General features: G+C 41.5%; 1 protein-coding gene across 3 annotated transcripts in view; it reads left to right on the top strand.

Annotated features, from left to right (window-relative positions):
• The window catches only part of ide (insulin-degrading enzyme), a 173,055-nt gene extending 153,366 nt beyond the window's left edge, over positions 1-19,689 (top strand). For all 3 annotated transcript variants that reach the window (XM_070876812.1, XM_070876811.1, XM_070876810.1), the window contains exons 23-25: positions 633-705; positions 9,772-9,839; positions 16,434-19,689. In XM_070876812.1, the coding sequence (XP_070732913.1) occupies positions 633-705; positions 9,772-9,839; positions 16,434-16,529 (237 nt within the window). In that variant the 3' untranslated portion in view covers positions 16,530-19,689. The remainder of the gene's footprint in view (positions 1-632; positions 706-9,771; positions 9,840-16,433) is intronic.
• Positions 19,690-21,594: the final 1,905 nt, after the last annotated feature.

Here is a 21,594-nt window from a genome sequence, read left to right as displayed (position 1 = left end):
GGATGTGTTTTGGGTTGTTGTGATCACTGGGGTTATTTGTACAGTGATCTTAACAAAGACCCTCCAAGTCTCTCACCATCCTGACTTGGAAATATATCGCCATTCCTTCATCATCACTGGGTCAAAATCCTGGAACTCCCTACCTAACAGCACTTTGGGAGTTCTTTCACCACACGGACTGTAGCGGTTCAAAGTAGGTGGCTCACCACCAACTTCTTACGGGAAATTAGGGATGGGCAATAAATGCTAGCCTCGCCACTGATGCTCACATCCCGTGAATTAATAAATGAATGTAAAAAATACAGTGGAAACTCTGTAATGATTAGACTGGTGTCTAATGATGGACTAGCATCAGTGTTGAAATAAAATGGTTTTAGGAATGGAGGGTGTTTGTTCGGAAGTGCCCAATATATAAACAGCTTTAGCAGAAATTATGTTGTACAGTCACATGTTATTTCTTTGACATAATTTATCTGAAACAATTCAAAGCACATAATAAAAGAAACCTGTTTTAAAGATCTACCTTGGTTGTCTCACACAGATACACTGAAGTAGAAGAGAATCCTTTTCACAAAGTGAAGACTCCTATTTATTGTGGCATAACTAGTTAATTAACATCTCTTTATTTGCAGGAGCTACTGGCTGTCGACGGTTCTAGGAGACGAAAGGTCTCTGTACATGTTCTTTCCCGGGATATGGATTCCTGTGAGTATTTGTGGTTGTTTAAATTGACTGGTTCATTCATAGGAATTAGGTTCAAAATGTCCTCACAGATTTAAGAATATTCTACATATCAACTGTAATATTTAGATTTTTTTTTGTGTAAAAATAGCCAGCAGCAATAAAGGGCCCAAGTTTCTGGCCGCGCCTAGAACGGCGCAGCCCCGACCTGGACGCCACAAAGTGCGCCTAAAAAAACTTCGATTCTCCGGCTCCCTGCAGGTCTTCTGCAGCCGGGCGCGGTGCAGCACGAGCTGTAGGGGGCGGAGCTAGGTCCCTGCGCTGAAAACAGTGCCGGGACCTCTGCACATGCGCGCTACAGTGGGCGCGCATGTGCAGTAGCTCCAGGCGCCCGAGACTGTGTGGGAGGGGCCCGAAGCACGCAGCTGCTAGCCCTGGCTGAATGGCCTCACTGGGGCTGCGTGCATAAGGCTGCCTCCCACGCCCAGCTCCTGCTTCCTCCCGACCCGACTCTGCTCCCGCTTCCCTGACACTGACCCGACTCCCGCTTCCCCCGCCCCCAGACCGGACCCGACCCGCGCTCACCCGACCTGACCTCCCTTTTCCCCCCGAACCGACCCAACCCGACCCGCGCTCCCGATTCCACCCGGACCTGACACCCGCCCCCAACACGAACCGACCCGATCTCCCTCTGCTCCCCAACCGGACCTCCCTCCTCCCCCGACCCGACCCGTGTTCCGACCACACACAACCCCCCCCCCCTCCGCCCGCCCCCCCCCCCAACCTGACCTTCCCCCCCCCCCCCCCCCCCGACTCTGGACCCGACCCGACCCAATGCCACCTACCTGTAAATCTGGTGCTGGGGACAGGCCCTGCCCGAAGTCTTGGGCCCAGCCCGTTCAGCCTCCCTCCCCTTTCTCTTTCTCCTGCCCCCCCCCCTCCTCTTTTCCCCTTCTCCTCTCCCCCCCTTCCCCTTCTCCTCCCCCCCCCTCCCCTTCTCCTCTCCCCCCCCCTTCTCCTATCCCCCCCTTCCCCTTCTCCTCTTCCCCCCCCTTCCCCTTCTCCTCCCCCCCTTCCCCTTCTCCTCCCCCCCTTCCCCTTCTCCTCCCCCCTTCCCCTTCTCCTCCCCCCCTTCCCCTTCTCCTCCCCCCCCTTCCCCCTTCTCCTCCCCCCCTTCCCCTTCTCCTCCCCCCCTTCCCCTTCTCCTCCCCCCCTTCCCCTTCTCCTCCCCCCCTTCCCCTTCTCCTCCCCCCCTTCCCCTTCTCCTCCCCCCTTCCCCTTCTCCTCCCCCCCTTCCCCTTCTCCTCCCCCCCTTCCCCTTCTCCTCCCCCCCTTCCCCTTCTCCTCCCCCCCTTCCCCTTCTCCTCCCCCCCTTCCCCTTCTCCTCCCCCCCTTCCCCTTCTCCTCTCCCCCCCTTCCCCTTCTCTTCTCTCCCCCCCCTTCCCCTTCTCTTCTCCTCTCCCCCCTTCCCCTTCTCTTCTCTCCCCCCCCTTCCCCTTCTCTTCTCTCCCCCCCCCCTTCCCCTTCTCCTCTCCCCCCCCTTCCCCTTCTCCTCTCCCCCCCCTTCCCCTTCTCCTCTCCCCCCCCTTCCCCTTCTCCTCTCCCCCCTTCCCCTTCTCCTCTCCCCCCCCCTTCCCCTTCTCCTCTCCCCCCCTTCCCCTTCTCCTCTCCCCCCCCCCTTCCCCTTCTCCTCTCCCCCCCCCCTTCCCCTTCTCCTCTCCCCCCCCTTCCCCTTCTCCTCTCCCCCCCCCTTCCCCTTCTCCCCTTCCCCTTCTCCTCTCCCCCCCCCCTTCCCCTTCCCCTTCCCCTTCTCCTTCTCCTCTCTCCTTCCCCTTCTCCTCTCTCCTTCCCCTTCTCCTCTCTCCTTCCCCTTCTCCTCTCTCCTTCCCCTTCTCCTCTCTCCTTCCCCTTCTCCTCTCTCCTTCCCCTTCTCCTCTCTCCTTCCCCTTCTCCTCTCTCCTTCCCCTTCTCCTCTCTCCTTCCCCTTCTCCTCTCTCCTTCCCCTTCTCCTCTCTCCTTCCCCTTCTCCTCTCTCCCCTTCCCCTTCTCCTCTCTCCCCTTCCCCTTCTCCTCTCTCCCCTTCCCCTTCCCCCTCTTTTCCCCCCCCCCTTCCCCTCTCCCTTCCCCTTCTCCTCCCCGTCTCCCCCCTTCCCCCCACCTCTCTCCCTCTACCCCCCTCCTCCCCCTCCCCTCGCTGTCAGAAACAGACACTGACAGGACAGTGAGAGACACACACAGACAGTCAAGACAGAGAGATAGAGACACTGACAGACACACTCGGGGCAGGCGGGGTGAGGGGGGGCATCCCAGCACGCTGTTGGAGAGCTCCGGGTGCTGCAGTCGGTAAGTAGAAAATGTTTTATTTATTGATTTTTTAAAAAATTATTTCTTATTAATTTTTTTTGATTGATTTATTGGTTGATTTATTGATGTTTTTATCATTTATTATTGATGATGGCTCTTTATTTGTAAAACTGAAGTGTTTAATGTTTGTAAACTTCCCTTTAAACCGCCCCCCCCCACCATTCCCTACGCCTGATTTGTAACCTACGCCTGATTTTCTAAAGTGTAGACAAGGTTTTTTCGAGCATACAAAAATCTTCACTTGCTCCATTCTAAGTTAGTTTGGAGTAAGTTTTCACTGCCAAAACTTTGAAAACATGCGTAAGTGGCCGGACACGCCCCCTTTTGGAAAAAAAATTATGTACCAAAGTGAAACTGTTCTAACTGACTAGAACTGGAGCAAACTAAATGGCGAGAATTTGAATTTCTAAGATACTCCATTCTACACCAGTTGCTCCAAAAAATCAGGAGCAACTGAGGCCGAAACTTGGGCCCAGTATGTTTACTTGTATTACATTGAACAGATAGGTTTCAACAACTTTTTAACCTACATGGAGTTTTTTTTTTATTTGGAAGTATTTTTTTTTAAATTGTTTTAATCAATGAAAGTTTAATCCCACTGGTTAGTGTTCATCAGTGTATTGGCCATCATTCCAGGTTAGTAAATTCCAGGATCTATAAATTCAGCCGAGACTAATGGGAGCTGTTTTTTGATAAGAGTGCTTCCTATGTGGATGCTTTTTGCATTGTGGATGCATTTTTGCAGCATAAAATTATCCACATGTGGGCACTAAATTGTTAGTTTCAGTTCGAGTAGCCATAAGTTTAACTGATGTAGGGCATTATAACTTTTAATCTCCTGCAGTGCTGTTCTGAGATTGGGGTAGAGCAGAAGGTGCTTTTATCTAGATTTGGTCATTCCATACCTGCATTGAATTCCCACAGTGTTCTCTCCAGTAGTGCTGCTGTTGCTCATCGTAATGAGCTGAAGAAAGACATTAAAGAATATTAAATAAAGAAAATGTCCCATCAGCTCTATGTAATCAGAAGTCATTTCATAGCCCCTTTCTTTAACCCATGATAAAAAGTTAGAAAACTTTTTTTTTCAAAGAGGAAATAAGCTAATACAAAAGGGTTATAATAAAACAATGTGACAACTATTGTGAGGGGGTCAGTTAGTTTAATTTCTTGTTTGTGAGTATGGTGTCAAACTTCAACACAAACATGTGTGCTCACATACATAATTCAACTTTGTGCAAAAATTGACAATAAATGTAAATTTATCTGAACACAATATTATATAGAAGTTGGTCTGTAGTTACACTGGTTTTAAGTGGTTTCCTATTCAATAAGATAACCCATGCATATTGTCATTGTCTAGTTCCCGATCGCGTGCCCTTTTGATTTTGCGTCTCATGGATGGCAACATTGAGAGTTTTACTTTTTTGGCCTGAAACAAATTTTGCTTTAATTTATATTATAATGCTATGAAAGTAGCCAGTTCACAAAAGGGTTAGCTCCCAGAGAAATGCAAGCTATCTGGATGTAGATTAGAACCGTTTGTCAAAACATTCCAAAAAAAGTGCCTTGAATATACTTTCAGCTTGAGACAATGGGACAAACGTCTTAGACACACTAGAAATGTTTGCATGTTTAATGTTAGAATGATTTGCATTCAAGGTGTGTGGCAGAGGGCTTAGCTCATGCAACATACCTCCCACACTATGACGGCAGGAGTTTTCATTTAAGGTGATGAGCAGATTATTGGCCCAACAAGCCAATCCTCAGCACAGAGGGCTGAGGTAAGAACATAAGATATAGGAGCAGGAGTAGGCCATTCGGCCCCTTGAACCTGCTCTGCCATTCAATAAGATCATGGTTGATCTGATCCATGAACTCAGCTCCACTTCCCTGCCCACTCCCCACAACCCTTTATTCCCTCATTGCTCAAAAATCTGTCTATCTCCGCCTTAAATATATTCAGTGACCCAGCTTCCATCACTCTCTGGGGCAGAGAATTCCACAGATTTACAACCCTCTGAGAAAAGAAATTTCTCCTCATCTGAGTTTTAAATGGGCGGCCCCTTATTCTATGTCCCCTAGTTTTAGTTTCCCCTATGACTGGCAATATCCTCTCTGCATCCATCTTGTCGAGCCCCCTCATTATCTTATATGTTTCGATAAGATCACTTCTCATTCTTCTGAACTCCAGTGAGTATAGACCCAACCTACTCAACCTATCTTCATAAGTCAATCCCCTCATCTCCGGAATCAACCTAGTGAACCTTCTCTGAACAGCCTCCAATGCAAGTATATCCTTCCTTAAATACGAAGATCCAAAACTGTACGCAGTACTCCAGGTGTGGCCTCACCAATACCCTGTACAGCTGTAGCGGGACTTCTCAACTTTTATACGCTATCCCCCTTGCAATAAAGGCCAACATTCCATTTGCCTTCCTGATTACTTGCTGTACTTGCATAGTAACCTTTTGAGTTTCATGCACAAGGACCCCCAGGTGTCTCTGTACTGCAGCACTTTGCAATTTTTCTCCATTTAAATTACAATTTGCTTTTCTATTATTTCTGCCAAAGTGGATAACCTCACATTTTCCCACATTATAATCCACCTACCAAATTTTTGCCCACTCACTTAGCCTGTCTATATCCCTTTGCAGATTTTTTGTGTCCTCCTCACAATTTGCTTTCCCACCCATCTTTGTATCATCAGCAAATCTGACTACATTACACTTGGTCCCTTCATCCAAGTCATTAATATCGATTGTAAATAATTGAGGACCCAGCACCAATCCCTGTGGCACTCCACTAGTCACTGTTTGCCAACTGGAAAATGACTCATTTATCCCGACACTCTGTTTTCTGTTAGTTAGCCAATCCTCTATCCATGCTAATATATTACACCCAACCCCGTGAACTTTTATCTTGTGCAGTAACCTTTTATGTGGCACCTTATTGAATGCTTTCTGGAAATCCAAATACACAACATCTACTTGTTCCACTTTATCCACCCTGCTCATTACATCCTCAAAGAACTCAAGCAAATTTGTCAAACATGATTTCCCTTTCATAAAACCATGCTAACTCTACTTGTAACTGGGTCATTCTCACTTTCTAAGTCTAGTGACCGTTAACTTTGGTATTACAGTTCTTGGCTCTTGCTATCATTCAGCTAGATATTGGGCAGTAAAGAGACTCTCTAGTTCATAGAGGACGCAGGCATCGCTAACAGGAGTGACCGGTGGTACGGAACACAAGAGATGCAGATAAATAATCTGTAACATAGGCTTAGGATCCAAATAATTTCTCTTCATTTTGGCCATCTGTATTTTCATTTCTCCTGTGCTCGTGTGATTTTTTTTTCCTCAGCTGAACAAACGTACCATCTGGCTTCGAACCTCCTAATGTCCCTATCTACAAGCTCTCAATATTTCTGCAGCATGTAAAAACATCAAAACGAGTGCAGTAATGTAAAACCTTTTTTTATAAGCAGTGCGTTTATTATATCTGGTTGGCTGCACTTAATTTTTTTCAAGGATGTCCTATAAAAAGACCACATGTCCATTATTTAGATTTTCAGATCTAGCAGTAAGCAGGTAGCTAAACATTTGTTAAACTTGCACCAAGTCATTAGTCATACACATGAAACCCAATGGGTAAATATCCAATTTTGGGCCTCGCCCACGGAAAACACATTAGATATTCAGGTGTCTGCTGTACGAGATTTTCTGACCATTAGTTTAAGTGGTCATAAAATTGTGCACAGTGTGTTCCAGAATTCCTTATGTATGCTCCTGACAGGAATCTCTCCAGTGGATATTTCTATATGCCTGTTCTGCCATCTTGGATGATATCACTTTCTGCTTTCTTTTGCATCACTAATGCATTCCAGGTGCGAAGTTGCAAAAACGATCTGTCCTTATTTGTTCATTTATTCATTCATTCATTCAATGTTTGTCATTACATGGTGATGATGGGGGATATCAGCTGAAAATGTCCCTTTCCAAAAATACATACTCGGGTGCTTGTTATAATTCTCCCACCACTCTTCGTGCTCAAAGCATGTGCAGGTCCCTATCTCCCAGGAACTGAAACTTGTACAGCTTGTGTGTGGAGTGAATGGATTCACTCACTATATGGACCATCCCCAGCCATAGGGAAGGTGGCAGCCCTCAGCAAAAAAATTGCTGTATGTAACTTGAAAGTACTTGTGCATGTTCATTTGTTTAAATATACAGCTGGTGCTAATAAAATAAATGGGGCAGTTTCTGCTGCTCTAGGAACTTCCTGAAGCATTTCTGAAATACGTATAGCAGCATTAATGTCACTTTTCTTCTAACCTTGCCCTGCTTCCTTTGTTCTCCCAGACAGATATGCTGACACTATAAAGTCAGGTTCTTTCTAATGGTATGCTACCGCTACTATAAAGGGGAAGGGAAGTTTCAGAGGTATACTTCTGTTTAAAGAAACAAAGCACAGAAACAGCCCATTGTACCTGTGCAGGTGACAGCTCTTCACTTGGAATGAGCTACTCTAATGCCATTTCCCTGTTTTCCCCATATCCTCTTACTGTCTTTGTTATTAAATACTGATCCTATATCCTTTTAAATGATTCGGCTCTGCCTCAATAAACACTTGTGATAAAGCATTCCATTATTTCATAGCTCTCTGTGGGAAAATATTATTTTCAACTTTCCCTTTCAATCTTCTGGTGATAATCCTGAGCCATTGGGCTAGAAATTGACCAGCCTTGCACCCGTTTTTTCGGCGATATCTCACCTTTTTTGCCGGTAAAAGATACTCGCCAAAGTTGTGCGCTGTGGTTTTGAAATATCGCTGAAAAGCCGACCGCCAGCGTGCCACACCAAACAAAATGCAACCGCTTAAAATTGGCAGTTCAGCGCACCCATACTCAGGGTGGAAAAAAAACGCCCAAGAAAAACCTGCGTTGAAGCCCCAGAAACAGCAGTAGGCATGAAGACCAACAAAAAAGGTAAGTTAAAGTTTTTATTTTTAAATTCTTTTTCAGCGATTCATTAGTTAAGTGTATAGTGAATGTTTTCTGATTTTTTTTTAATTTTTTTATTTTTGCAATTTGTTTTGTGATTTCTCCCCTTCCAGGGCCTGTCTTTTTGGCGGTAATAGGCCTCGGGCTAAAGTTGACGAGGACCGCAGTTTCCACTGCAAATCCTCGTGCAATGCCGATTTTTACCGTCTGGTAAATTTTGTTGCCAATTTTAGCCCTTTAATGGTATTTTTGGTGAAAAATGCCAGAAAAAAACACCATCACAAAAAAACAATTTCTAGCCCATTTCTCCTCGTTACTGATTCACCATCCAGTACAAACAATTTTTCACCTTTTACCATCTCAAAACATTTTCATAATTGTGAAAACCTCTATTTGATTATCAAATATTCAGTTAGTGAAAAAGACCCGTTTTTCCAAAATACATTCAGAACTATAACCTCTCTCACTTAGTACCATTCTAATGAATCTTCGCCATACCCTTTCCATGTAATGGAGTCTCCATTATTCCAACTGTGGCCTAATCAATGACTTGTATAAATTCATTAGTTCCTTGCTTTTATATTCAATATTCCTATGCATAAAATCTGAAATCCTGTTTACCTTTTTGATTTTTTTTTTCTACCTGCATTTGTTCCTTTTTTTTTTAAAGAGAGCTTTGTATCTGCACCCTTGGATCTTGCTGTTCCTCCACTTTTTTAAGAATATTAACATTTATAGTATTAACATTTGCTGTCACTGTTCTTTTTCCCAAAATGTCCTTCACATTTCTGTGCATGTCATTGCATCTGCCACCTATCTCTTCATTTCACTAGCCTGTTTGTCCTCCTACAGTCTTCTGCACTCTTCCTCAAGTTGTAATACCCACTAATTTTGTGTCTTCAAAATTATGCATGTAAATGGCAAACAAAAGCGTTTTGGTACAATTCCTTGGGAACAACACAACACATGAATCCCTACAATCCAAAAATCATCCTTTTTTAGCCCTGCTCACTACTTTCTGTCCCCAGATATATATCTCTATCCATGTGGCTACATGTAATTTAAAGTACTGGTTCATGTTACTCAGCAAGTATCCTTCCAGGGAGGAAAAATGCAGTAACAAATGTATTTAACCAGTGAAAATTTGGTATTTAGAGATGAAAACCGAAAATGCTAGAAATATTCAGCAGATCAGGCAGCATATGTGGAGAGAGAAACAGAGTTAACATTTCAGGTTGACGACCTTTTCATCGGAACTGATATTTTGGTTCCCCATGGCTCCAGAGCAGTTCTAGTCATTTCTCTGACTGAGCAAATCCACTGCAGTGTAGCTCTAATCTGTAATTTCAGATGGTCTTAGACATATTGCAGCCACCTGGGAAACCTGCTGCTGGTTGGGCAAGCTGCATATCTACATTCACAGCAGCAACTCCTGTCTTTCTCCCAATATTTTTATGAAGGAATGTATGATTAAGTTGAGCAATCATTTAAAGTTTTCCTATCTGCCCGTATCCTCGTACAATTTTCATTTGAAAGCATCCTGGCAGAATGGTGAAAATGCAGAATTTGTAACTGAATTAATTGCAATTGAAAAACAGTGAATTTTTTCAGTAATTCAAAGTTCTGTGGAGTGGAGATCGAAGATTAGATTTTCACGACCTGTGTACATATTGAGAACATTTTAAGTACTCGTCATTGATGTGTGATTACTAATATAATTCTAGGCCCTGTTGTTGAACAAGCTCCATGTCAAAATGATGTCAACTTGACTCCTGCGCCGCCCTTGCCCCAGGTAAGTGTGATTTTTGACCCATTTACTTCCTTCTCTGCTTCCGTAATACATACATTGAAATACCTTGAGGAGTGGAAGCTCCTAAATTGACAAATTAATAACTTGCAGTTCCTTTGGTGTTTTTGAAGTTCTAGCACTAATCTTTTAAATTAGCTTCAATTTGTTTATATTTCCCATTGCACTCCAAAGTTGTTTAAAGTTGTGTTCAGTGCCAAAGGTACAACATTGTCGAGCTTTGACCTCTGCAAATTATTTTTAACCAGAAACATTGAAACTAATTATGAAGCCATGAAAATCAATAGAGCTGAGTATTTTACAGCGATACTGAGATGATGCTTTTCTTCATTAAAATAGAAGCATGAGCAGGCCATTCGGCCCCTCTGGCCTGCTCTGCCATTCTATTAGATTATGGCTGATCGGTACCTCAACTCCATTTTACCTGCCTTTTCTCCATATTTCTTGATATCCTTGCCTAACAAAACTCTACCGATCTCTGATTTGAAAATTTCAATTGACCCAGCATCCACAGCGTTTTGAAAGGGAGAATTCCAATTTTCTCTACCCTTTGTGTGGGGAAAAAATGCTTCCTAATTTCACTCATAACCGATGTAGCTGTAATTTTAAGATTATGCCTCCTTATTCTAGATTTCTTCACCAGAGAAAATAGTTTCTCTGCATGTACCCGATCAAATCCCGTTATTTTAAACACCTTGATTCGATCACTCCTCAACCCTCAAATGTTAACAGAAAATCGCTTCCTTATTATTTTTTCCTTCATGGTTGACTGATACCAGCATGAAATTTCCCTGTACCATAATTTTTACTGGTGCACAAATTATTATTTTTTTCCCCTTTCCCAGCTTGATCTCCCCATACTATGCAAGATCCTTGGCTGAGATTACAGTCAGGGACTTGCATCCAGGTTTCTAACATTGCCATTCTGAAGCTGGGAAATGTGTGATGGTTGCTTCAAAATGATGCTAACACTCAACCTTTCCCTCCCTGCCTCTGGATAAAGTTCCTGGCTCCACTTCGTGCTTCATAGTAACATGATAATGTTTTGGGTAGGAGAAGGCCACTCTAGCCACCTGTCCAAACCTCCTATCAGATTCTATACTTCTGGAATTAACTGCTCTGAATTTTGCTTACTAACTGGAATTCGTCTAGTCTCAAACTTCTGTTTTCTGTTCCTCTACTCCCAGTAATCTATTCCCTATTTCTATCATTCTCTTACTGAAAACATTTTGCCTAAACTCCCAATTTCTTTTCCTACATTTTTTTATTGCCTCTTGCTTGAATCCTGTGCCAACAGAAGAACTTTGGATCTAATTTTTCCATACTCTGAAAAATGTATTGACTAGCCTCAAATACATCCCTCATCAGTTCGAGGGTAGACAATCTTTTCTTATAATCTAGTCCTCTGAGTCATAGCCGTGTTTTGGACTAACCCCCACCCCTAGTAATTCTTTATCTTTCCTGTAATATAGAGACCAAAACTGAACACAGACGTAGTCTCACCAATGCCAGAAACAACTTCAGAATTGCTTCTTATTTATTTTCTTGACTACCAGTAAATAATAAACTGTTTGTGATCTTATTCACCTCACCCCTTCGATCTTTTTCCTGCTGTGTTACCTCAAGCACGTTGCCGTTTGATACGAGTCTCATGACATTTACCTAATCTAATGACTTTACACTTATTTGTGTTTAACTCCATCTGCCACTTCTCTGCCCAAAGATCCTTTGAATTCTTGCACAATGGTTAGCATCATTGGCCATCACATTCAATTTGGTCTCATCTGCCAACTTGGCTATTCTCCAAGACACTTATATAAAATTAACAGCAGCAGCAGACACAATCCCAATCCAATGCATCCACTGGCAACCAGTTTCCACTCTGATACCTCCATGACCGCCACCCTTTTCTGTCAAGGTTATAGCCACACATCAATCCAGCCTACTACTTTGCCAGCTGTCCCATGACCATGTACCTTGTGAATCCATCTGGGTTTTTTTTTTAAGGATAGTGTCAAATGTCTTTATGGATTCGCTCATATTCACCGGATCTGTATCCTGCTCAAAGAAATCCAGTAAATTAATCAAATATGACCTGCCCTTTCTAAACTTGTGGTGGCTCTCTTTAGCTTAACATCACATAGGAAGGCCCATGTCCTTCTCGATGATCCCTCTTCAGTGTCTCAAACACTTCTCCCACAAGTTATGTAAGGCTTACAGGTCGATAATTTGAGGGTTCATTTCTTGCTCCCTTTTTAAAGATGGAGTTACTTTGCTACTTTCCAATCCATTGGGATGTTACCCAATTGCATTTAGCTTTGAAAAATAGGGGATTTTCAATCTTCTAAGCCAACTGCACTCGTACTCTTAGATTGCCAGTGTGTGGAACCTTGTTTAACCATAAGCTTTCTTAACCTGCCTTATGCCTTCCTATGTGACGCTAAGGTTTTCCAACTTTGCTCTTTCCCTTGTACTACTACCTTAATTCAGGCATCTGTCCCTCTGTTGTAAAAATAGTCACAAAAGTAATGATTTAACAGCTTTCACTTTCCTGTTTTCAGACTCTACTTCTCCACCATAATTGGTAAACGGCCCAACATCCCTCTGTACCCTTTTATTGCTCCTGATCTATTTAAGGAATGCCCTCTCAGTGGCATTTATATTTTCTGCTGTCTTCAGGACAAACTCCTTCTTGCTTTGTACAAGTTTGTTGACCTTCTGCTTGATTTGATGGTTGTCCCTATCAGGTTAGATGCAGGAAGAATGTTCCCGATGTTGGGGAAGTCCAGAACCTGGGGACACAATCTTAGGATAAGGGGTAGCCCATTTAGGACTGAGATGAGGAGAAACTTCTTCACTCAGAGTTGTTAACCTGTGGAATTCCGTGCCGCAGAGAGTTGTTGATGCCAGTTCATTGGATATATTCAAGAGGGAGTTAGATATGGCCCTTACGGCTAAAGGGATCGAGGGGTATGGAGAGAAAGCAGGAAAGGGGTACTGAGGTGAATGATCAGCCATGATCTTATTGAATGGTGGTGCAGGCTCAAAGGGCCGAATGGCCTACTGCTGCACCTATTTTCTATGTTTCTTTTCTGTGCAATTCAGACTTTTATATGTGCCGCCTTTTTCCCTAATGCTTCCAGGGCATCTTTCATCACCTCTATTAGTTTTGTCCTTAACTTGTTTCGGGGATAAATTGCCTTACAATGGGTTTTTAAAAATCTCCTTGTAGCTTTTCCATGTTTTCTCTACATCCTTCCCTTTAACATTATTCCCATATTATTTCCTTCATGCAGCATTTCATTTTCTCTAAATCTAATCTCTCAAAATCCATTTTGTTAACTGCCTTTATGTTCTGTTCCGTCCTCATAGTAACAACACTATAATCACTAAATCCCAAATGTTACTTACTTCAACTTGGCTATTACAGTCTCTTCATTAGTTAGGAACAAATCCAATATTGCCTCCCACATACGGGTTCTCTGACCTGGTTAAGAAAAGATTCTTGAAGATTTAAATTCTCTAACAGTACAACTGAGGCCTTAGCACTGAGCTTTTTTTTTTAATACCCTCCCACAGCAATACATCCACCTCCTTTTTTATTTTGCAGTGGCCTGTAATACATTTCTACCACTAACGTTCCTGCCCTGTCTATTTTCTAAATCAACGCAAAGACTCCATGCCAATCCCTAGTTCCTTTTCCTCAGTGTTGTATAAATCTTCCCTAATTTCCCCATCCTTCTCTCTTCTTCCCAAAGCATGCACACCCTGCAGGTCTGTTCTCCACTCCTCTTCCTAATTTAGCTAGGTTTTAGTAAGTCTGAGATATCTGATTTGCCATCATTTGCAATTCATCCATTTTATCTCTTGCGCTGCCATCCATTTCTGTCTGCTTCAGTGTCTCGCTCTATCGGGATAGTCACAACCTCGTGCAAAGTATATTACAGATACTTTTCTTCCTTGGATCTAGTGCCCAGTGTATGCAATTGGTGATCAAGGTCATCAGTTTGCTTCATGGGACCCGGTTTATTGGCAGTCTATGTAAATGTACTCCTGGCTACTTTGAGAATCCAGGATGATCCACATTCAGCATGTCACTTATGCCATGAGCTTAGTGTCAACAACAGGCAACTCAGTTGAGGTATGAGACGAAGTGTTTTGAATATAAAATTATAGAATACACCTATATGGATTCTAACTCCTTCAGTAGAGTGGGGAGGGAATGAGTTGGTATGTAGGGTGGGGACACCCCATCGGGACACTACTGGTGGGGTGGTCTGCACCTTTATTGTCAACTTGCTTTTTTCTTCCACCAGACTCTCAGGCTATTGGAGCCCGCTCCGCCATGACACTTTTTCTTGTTTCCTTTCTATTTAATACCCCTGCCGCAAACTCACTACGTTTGTCTCCGGCGGAACCAGACTCTTCGTAACTTCAGCATCCTATTTGATCCAAAGTTGAGGTTCCATCCACGTATCTCCACCACAAAGGCTGCAGCATCACCTGCTACCACATCAATGTCAGCCCATCTGCTACTATAACTCTCATCCAGGCTTTTTTTACACCAGACTCAACTATTCCAATGCTGGCTGATCTCCCATCCTCCACTCTGTAAACTTCAATTTTACTCACCCACCACCTGTCCTCGTTGACCTACATTGCCTACTTGAAAATTCTCATCCTCATATTTACATAGAAAATAGGTGCAGGAGGCCCTTCGAGCCTGCACCACCATTCAATAAGATTATAGCTTATCATTCACCTCAGTATCCCGTTCCTGCCTTCTCTCCATACCCCTTGATCCCATTAGCCGTAAGGGCCATATCCAACTCCCTCCCTGAATATATCTAACAAACTGGCATCAACAACTCTCCACGGAAGAAGTTTCTCCTCATTTCGGTCCCCTTATCCTTAGACTCCCCCAACATCGGGAACATTCTTCCTACATCTAACCTGTCCAGTCCCGTCAGAATTTTATATGTTTCTTTGAGATCCCCTCTCATTCTTCTAAACTCCAGTGAATACAAGCCCAGTTGATCCAGTCTCTCCTCATCTGTCAGTCCTGCCATCCCGGACTTCAGTCTGGTGAACCTTCGCGCCACTCCCTCAATAGCAAAAACTTCCTTCCTCAGATTAGGAGACCAAAACTGAACACAATATTCCAGGTTAAATCCTTTTATGCCCTTGCCCCTCTCTATCTCTAACCTCTTTCAGCTCTACAACCCTCCCCAAATTCTAGCCCATCTCTGTGCCCAATCATTGGTGGCTGTGCTTTCAGCTGCACTTCCCTCCTTAGGCCTTTTCATATCCCTCTCCTCCTTCACGATTATCCTTTGACCAAGCTTCTGGTTACCCCTTCTAATATATCCTTCTTTGGCTCAGCATCTGTTTTTATGTATTACTTCTCTGAAGTGCCTTGGGACGATTTTCCACATTTAAGGTGCTATATAAATGCAAGTTGTTGTTGAATTATAGGTACAATCCCATATCACAGTACTGTCTGATATCAGTTGCTGTGTTCTTTAAAGTGCTGTACCATCTTGCCTTGGGAGGATCAAACTGTCAACTTAGCCAAGTGTTATATTCTTGGGACCTAATTTAAAAAATAAATAAGTGTGCCATTTTACTGCATTCAAGAAAATCCTTGTCAAATGATTGCATATTGTCAAAAGGATGATGGGACTGCTGCCACTACAGGCTACTTGCTGGGTTCTGTTTGGTGTAGAGGAAGTTAAAATAGATTGGCAGTTCTTCGAATTTGGGGCTTGGATTCTGGGAAATTCAAAATAATATGCCACCAGGGAGCAGTACACAAATTAGTTTCAATTCACTCCCTGAGAAAGAAAATGTCTTCTCCTGATTGCCACAATAACAAGAAGTTGCTGCACTTAAAACATTACAAAGCAGACAGCTGCAGGTTAGAAAAAACTATTTCTTCTAACTGTCTTGGTCAAAAACATCCAAATTTCACTCAGCCCACCTCCAGTGGCTACAAACTAAGAAATAAACAGCTCTACAATACTGCGAATCATTAGAAAACGGGCTCGTGGTGTTTGTCTTACGCAACTTGTTAGGCATTGAGATGTTCTGAGAGAGGAATAATTTATTTCATAGAATGGTTACTGCAGAAAAGGAAGCCTTTCGGCCCGTTGAGCCCATGCCTGCTCTCTACAAGAGCACTTCAGCTAGTCCCACTCTTCCGCCCTTTCCCCGTAACCCTGCAAAAAAAAAAATTACTTATCCAATTTTCTTTTGAAAGCCACGATTGAATCTGCCTCCACCCTCTCGGGCAGTGCAATCCAGATCCTAAACACTTGAGAGTTGGTAGAGCTTGGAATACTTTACCACAGCGGGAGGTTGAGGCAGAGATTATTGCATCATTTAAGGGAAAATCACATAAATATTTGAAGCAGAGGGAGATAGATGGAGGGCTGCTCTTGGAAAAGACATGATGGGTCATGTGACCTCAGGCTAGGTTATAAATGTCTATACTGTGTCTGTGTGTTTGGTACTTTGTTCAGCAACTGCCACTTTGTTTTCAGATCCTAATCGAACAATCTGACCCCGTTTTTCTTTTAGCCAAGCATAATTGAAGACATGACTGTGTTCAAGCGCAGTCTACCACTCTTTCCACTGGCAAAGCCGCACATCAATTTTATGGCTGCAAAACTCTGAGATTATGGAATACTGACGCTAAGGAAGGAAGACCTGAATGAAAAACGTGAATGATAATATCCATTCTGCTGGGGTTGGGGGTAACTTTCATATGAGATCATTTCTTTTAAATTAACTCTTCAGTTAGAAGTGTACAAATTTAATTAGTTCTGTATACTTCTTGCCTGTTGATAGTTCAGCTAGCCGAGTGACATTATTTTAAATTACTTGCCCATAGAAACTTCAAACATAAAATTGGAATTCTACAAAACACTTATGTATAAACCAGTGAAATTACACTGTGTAATATATTTGAAACAAGTTTCTTTTGTGATAGAGCACGAGCCTTATAATTGAAATCTATACCATGTTTTTATCTTGTATACAAGTTTTGTAGTATTGACATTTTATGTGCTCATACAACTGGTAGTAAAATGCTGGAAACTTTTTTTTCTTTTTCTGTCAAACTACTTTCTACAACAAAACTGCAGAGAATTCAGATGTCTTCTAAAACTGTCTAGTTTCTGAATTTGGATCTGTATTTACGTGAAACAAGATACCTTGACTTCCGTAAGTTAACATGTTTTCAAGAAGTCAGAAGATCATGTTTACACAGTGCTGCTAAAGCAGAGTAGATAGAGAAATTGCCATTGTTGACAGGAAGTCAGACCAGATGATAAATTTACTCTGAGATCGTGTTGAAAGCCTGTCAAAAATAGCCTGTTGAAAAACATTAATAGTTAAGGTTTTTCCAGTAAAACTGGAAAATTTTAAGTCCATTTCTTTGCACTGTCATAGTCCAGTTAGAGAGGATAGGATTTTCCTTTTATATTTTAAATGTTTTTCTTTTATAGTAGTAAAGGAAATATGAGGAAAAGCACAAAAATTGGATTCTATACAAAACAAATTTGTTGCTGCCACTTAATTTTTTTTGTGCCTCATATAACTTAACATTGTTCAACATTCAAGAAAGATCACATAGTCCAAAATGTCATAACCAGTCTTGTGTAAAATTATCCACCAGTGCTTAACACTTAATTAAGTGATAATTTTGAAAACATAATGAAGTCTGTAGAATAATAGATAAGAGGGCATTAAAGGTGGTAGCACAACAAATGGGGATTTGGATGACATGAAACTAAAGCAGAAGAGTGAAGATCACATATAACTTTGTGAACATTATCTGAGCACGAGGATTGTATTGCAACCTTGAACATCCATATTTCTTGTGACTTTTTCAGTGACAACAGTGTGTGTGTGTGTGTATATATATATTATTAGCAGCTCTGTGATACAAACACGAATATCAACTGTGTGATCAGCAAAAGCAATTTACAATATGACCTCTTGATAGTGATTAATCAGTTATCTCACTATCATGCACTATATATAATATGCAAAAAGAACCAGGATTCAAACACAGAATTGGTAAAGCAAAAAAAAGAGCTGCAAAATTTTATGGTCTAACTTTGGGTTGCACTGAAGAGTGAGTCTCGGCTGTTGCTGCATTTTGTACAATTTGGAGCAGCCACCAGCTAACGACTAATAATTCCAGTCTCTGATATTTGATAGCAGTAATTCATTGTCGTCCCCTCAATCTTTGCCTACCACGGAGTTACTTGGGTGAAATTGAAGTGAGTTCTTTAAGTTTACTTATGAAGATTATTTGATCAAGTTTGAAGGTTCACAACTCCAGAGTAAAGTGATGTGTTGCTATTGAAAGCCATCTTTAATTTCAAGTGAACTGTGCACCTGACATTCAGTACGATGCCCTTGCTTGTATTAAATTACGTGAAGACTTTTTAACTAGCATATTTATGACCAGACCATTTCCTATTCAGTTTAGTGTTTCGGCAGCACTGAGCTGTGAATCTTGCTTGGTCCCAAAGTCTAGCATCTTGTGATGCAAAGCTACAGACGCAGGTACAGTTATTTCATGAGGGAGTTTAACAAGCATCTATTTGTAACAAGTATCTGGTTAGCAATGGAAAAAGTCAAAAACAGTTTGCCACAGTTTCACCTCTGAGGAACTGAAGTATGCTGTGGTGAAACTAACATAGAGGCTACCAATTTTCTAATTAATTGAAAAATATTTAGGATGGATATATTTGATTTTAAATGTAATAACCCATTGAATTTTAGGATTTTGTGTCTAAAGTTTATATTTAAATTAATCCCTTCAGGAGTATTTTACTCTTTTTACAGGGCTTGTTTCCCCATCCCACCAAAAAAAAGGACTCTGGTTTATGGGATAATGCAGCAATATTTCAGAAGTATTGGAATTGTGATCTTGCAGAATTTTGAAAGGTTGTCAGTAAATGAATGATTCCTGTGAAATCATGGCTGACAAGTTAGAAAACCTTTCTTTAGATTTGATTAATACTGTCTTTGGGTCACTTTCTCTCAATAATCCCAAGGCAAATGCTGTGATTTCTACATTTCAGGAACAGTATGTTATATTGGATAAAATTAAAGTGACAATTGCCCTGATTTTTTTTAAGAAATGATTTTGAAAATATTAGGACTCAAACTTGTATACAGTTCTTTCACATATTTCACTTGAACAGGTGATCCAAAATATATATCCTACTTTCTTCCAAGTCTTTTGGGTGTTATGGTGATAGTTGTACATAGGCATTATCTGCAATATTGTTACAGGCCAGCAATAACTTTTGCATTTATATACTGAATATCCATCAAAACTATCTCAAAACCTTTGGCAGTTTTGGAATTATTACAGTATAACACATAGACCAGATAATTAGCTGTCAGACTAACAGATAAAAGTTCTTTAAAGAAAATATATTTTGCTGTGACATGTTTTCTAATCCTTTGCTGCAGTGTTATTTTTTTCTACCATATTTCCAGCATTTTATTAAAGTGTGTGTGGCAGTGCAGTTTGACTCAGGCATATCCATGGATTCTGTAAGAGGAATCCAAAGATGCAGCTTTTTCAAGCAATAACAGCCAACAGAGTATTTACAAATATTCAGTCTGTTTTTATGGCTTGTGAATAGATGTATCAATTTTTGTTGAATGTGACATAAATTACTTATACCAACATAAATTTGAGGTTTTTGGAGCAGTTGAGGTAGAACTGGATGCAAATAGCATAGCTACTGTCTACTGAAAGGATGTTTCTGTTTGCAATAAAATAAACCTTATGATCATCCTCAGCCAACATTGATGTCAATTGTTCAGTTTTTCCAACTATAATGAATTGTCACACAATTGAAAATATTGCCCAACATTTAAACATATACCTACCATTTCTCAATTAAATACCATGTGAACAGACCCAAAACAAAGTCTTGAGAACTCTCTCTTCATTTTATAAAAATGAACATGCTGGCAACTAAATATGCACCTGTAAACATTATGTTCATCATCCCAGTAACTAAATAAATATCAGTTATCTGTCTTCACTCCAGGAATTTGAGCCCATAAATCTAAGCTGACATTCCAGTTCAGTGCTTCGGATGAGACGTTAAACCGAGGCCTCGGGTGGACGTGAAAGATCCCACGGTACTATTACGAAGAAGAGCAGTAGAATTATCACCAATGTCCTGGCCAATATTTATCCCTCAATCAAAATCACAGAAATAGGTTATCTGGTCATTATCACATTGTTGTTTGTGGGAGCTTGCTGTGCGCAAATTGGCTGCATTACAACAGTGTCTACACTCCAAAAGTACTTCATTGGCTGTAAAGCACTTTGGGACGGCCAATGATCGTGAAAAGCGCATATAAATGTAAGTCTTCATAATTGATGGGCCCATCCAACACTGATTGATTGGTGAATTGGAAGCCAAGATGCTGAGAACTGCCCATCAGAAATAATTTATCTCCCAACTTCAAGATGGGTTTCCTCTAATCTGATTCTGTATTCTGTTTGAAAGTAAGCAAATTGCTATCTCAAGTGCATTAATGGTAAGAGTTTGTTTTCCTCACTATGATAGCACCTCCTGAGTCAGAAAGTTATGGATTCAAATCCCACTCCACGATATCAGCATACAATCTAGGCTGACACTCCAGTGCTAAACTGAGGGATCCCATAGCACTATTCAAACAAGAGTAGGAGAGTTCTCCCCAGTGTCCTGGCCAATATTCATCCCCCAACCAACATCACTAAAATAGATTATGTGGTCATTATCACATTGCTGTGGGCAAATTGCCTGCTGTGTTTTGTAAATTAGAATAATGGCTGCACTTTAAAAGTACCTTGTTGGCTGTAAAGTGTTTTGGGACATCCTGAGGTGGTGAAAAGTAATTGTAAGTTATTTCTATTTTTTCTTGGCAATTTGTGTTACAAATATATGAAGCAGGGTGAGTGATCTTCTCCCATCACTGTCCCTGCCTATTTTCCTCCCCCACTTCTTTTCAATCTTGATATGTCCACTTATTTGCCTTGCAAAGCACTCTGAGACATTCTTCTATGTGTGGACTGCTGTATTAATGCTGGTCTGAGAAATATGGATCCTATCCCAACTTTATAATCTGACAAAGTTTGGTATAAGTACTCTATAATCCCCAAAGGTAATGAAACAAAACTCCAAAACTCGCATTCAACTTCACATCGCCAATATTCAATCTTCCAAGATAACATTCTCTTTTCCCCCCCACCTGCTTAGATTTGATTAACCTAGCCTCAACTTATTTTGCTTGGAGAGTGTTCTGTAGATCCATTCTGTGAGGGAAAGATAGTTTTTCACTACAGGCTTGTGTTGTGGAGTATTACAAAGATACACAACACAGGTCTGTTTCAGAAAAAAGAATCGTTTATTATAAAGAACTTGATCAAGGGAGAAACTGCTCTACACGAGTTCAGTAACTCTGTGTCCCAATCAGCCGTTCTCACCAAGCAGCTTCGGACTGCTATTTTTCTGCATTAAAAATACATACAAAATCATGAAGCATACGCTTGGAAGTTTTCCATTGGTTGTTTCCCCTAACATCACAAGTTCTCGCCTACTTACAACAATTTCATTGGTACATACAATTGTATTATGTCATTTCCGTGCATCTCTTATCTGATTAGTTACGTGCTACATCATTACTTTTCTACGGTTAAGCAACTTCTGTGAAC

Source organism: Pristiophorus japonicus, chromosome 3, assembly GCF_044704955.1.
Source record: "Pristiophorus japonicus isolate sPriJap1 chromosome 3, sPriJap1.hap1, whole genome shotgun sequence".
Taxonomy (NCBI): Eukaryota; Metazoa; Chordata; class Chondrichthyes; family Pristiophoridae; genus Pristiophorus; species Pristiophorus japonicus.
Note: the sequence above shows the minus strand (reverse complement) of the source record. Positions and strands in the feature narration are given on the sequence as shown.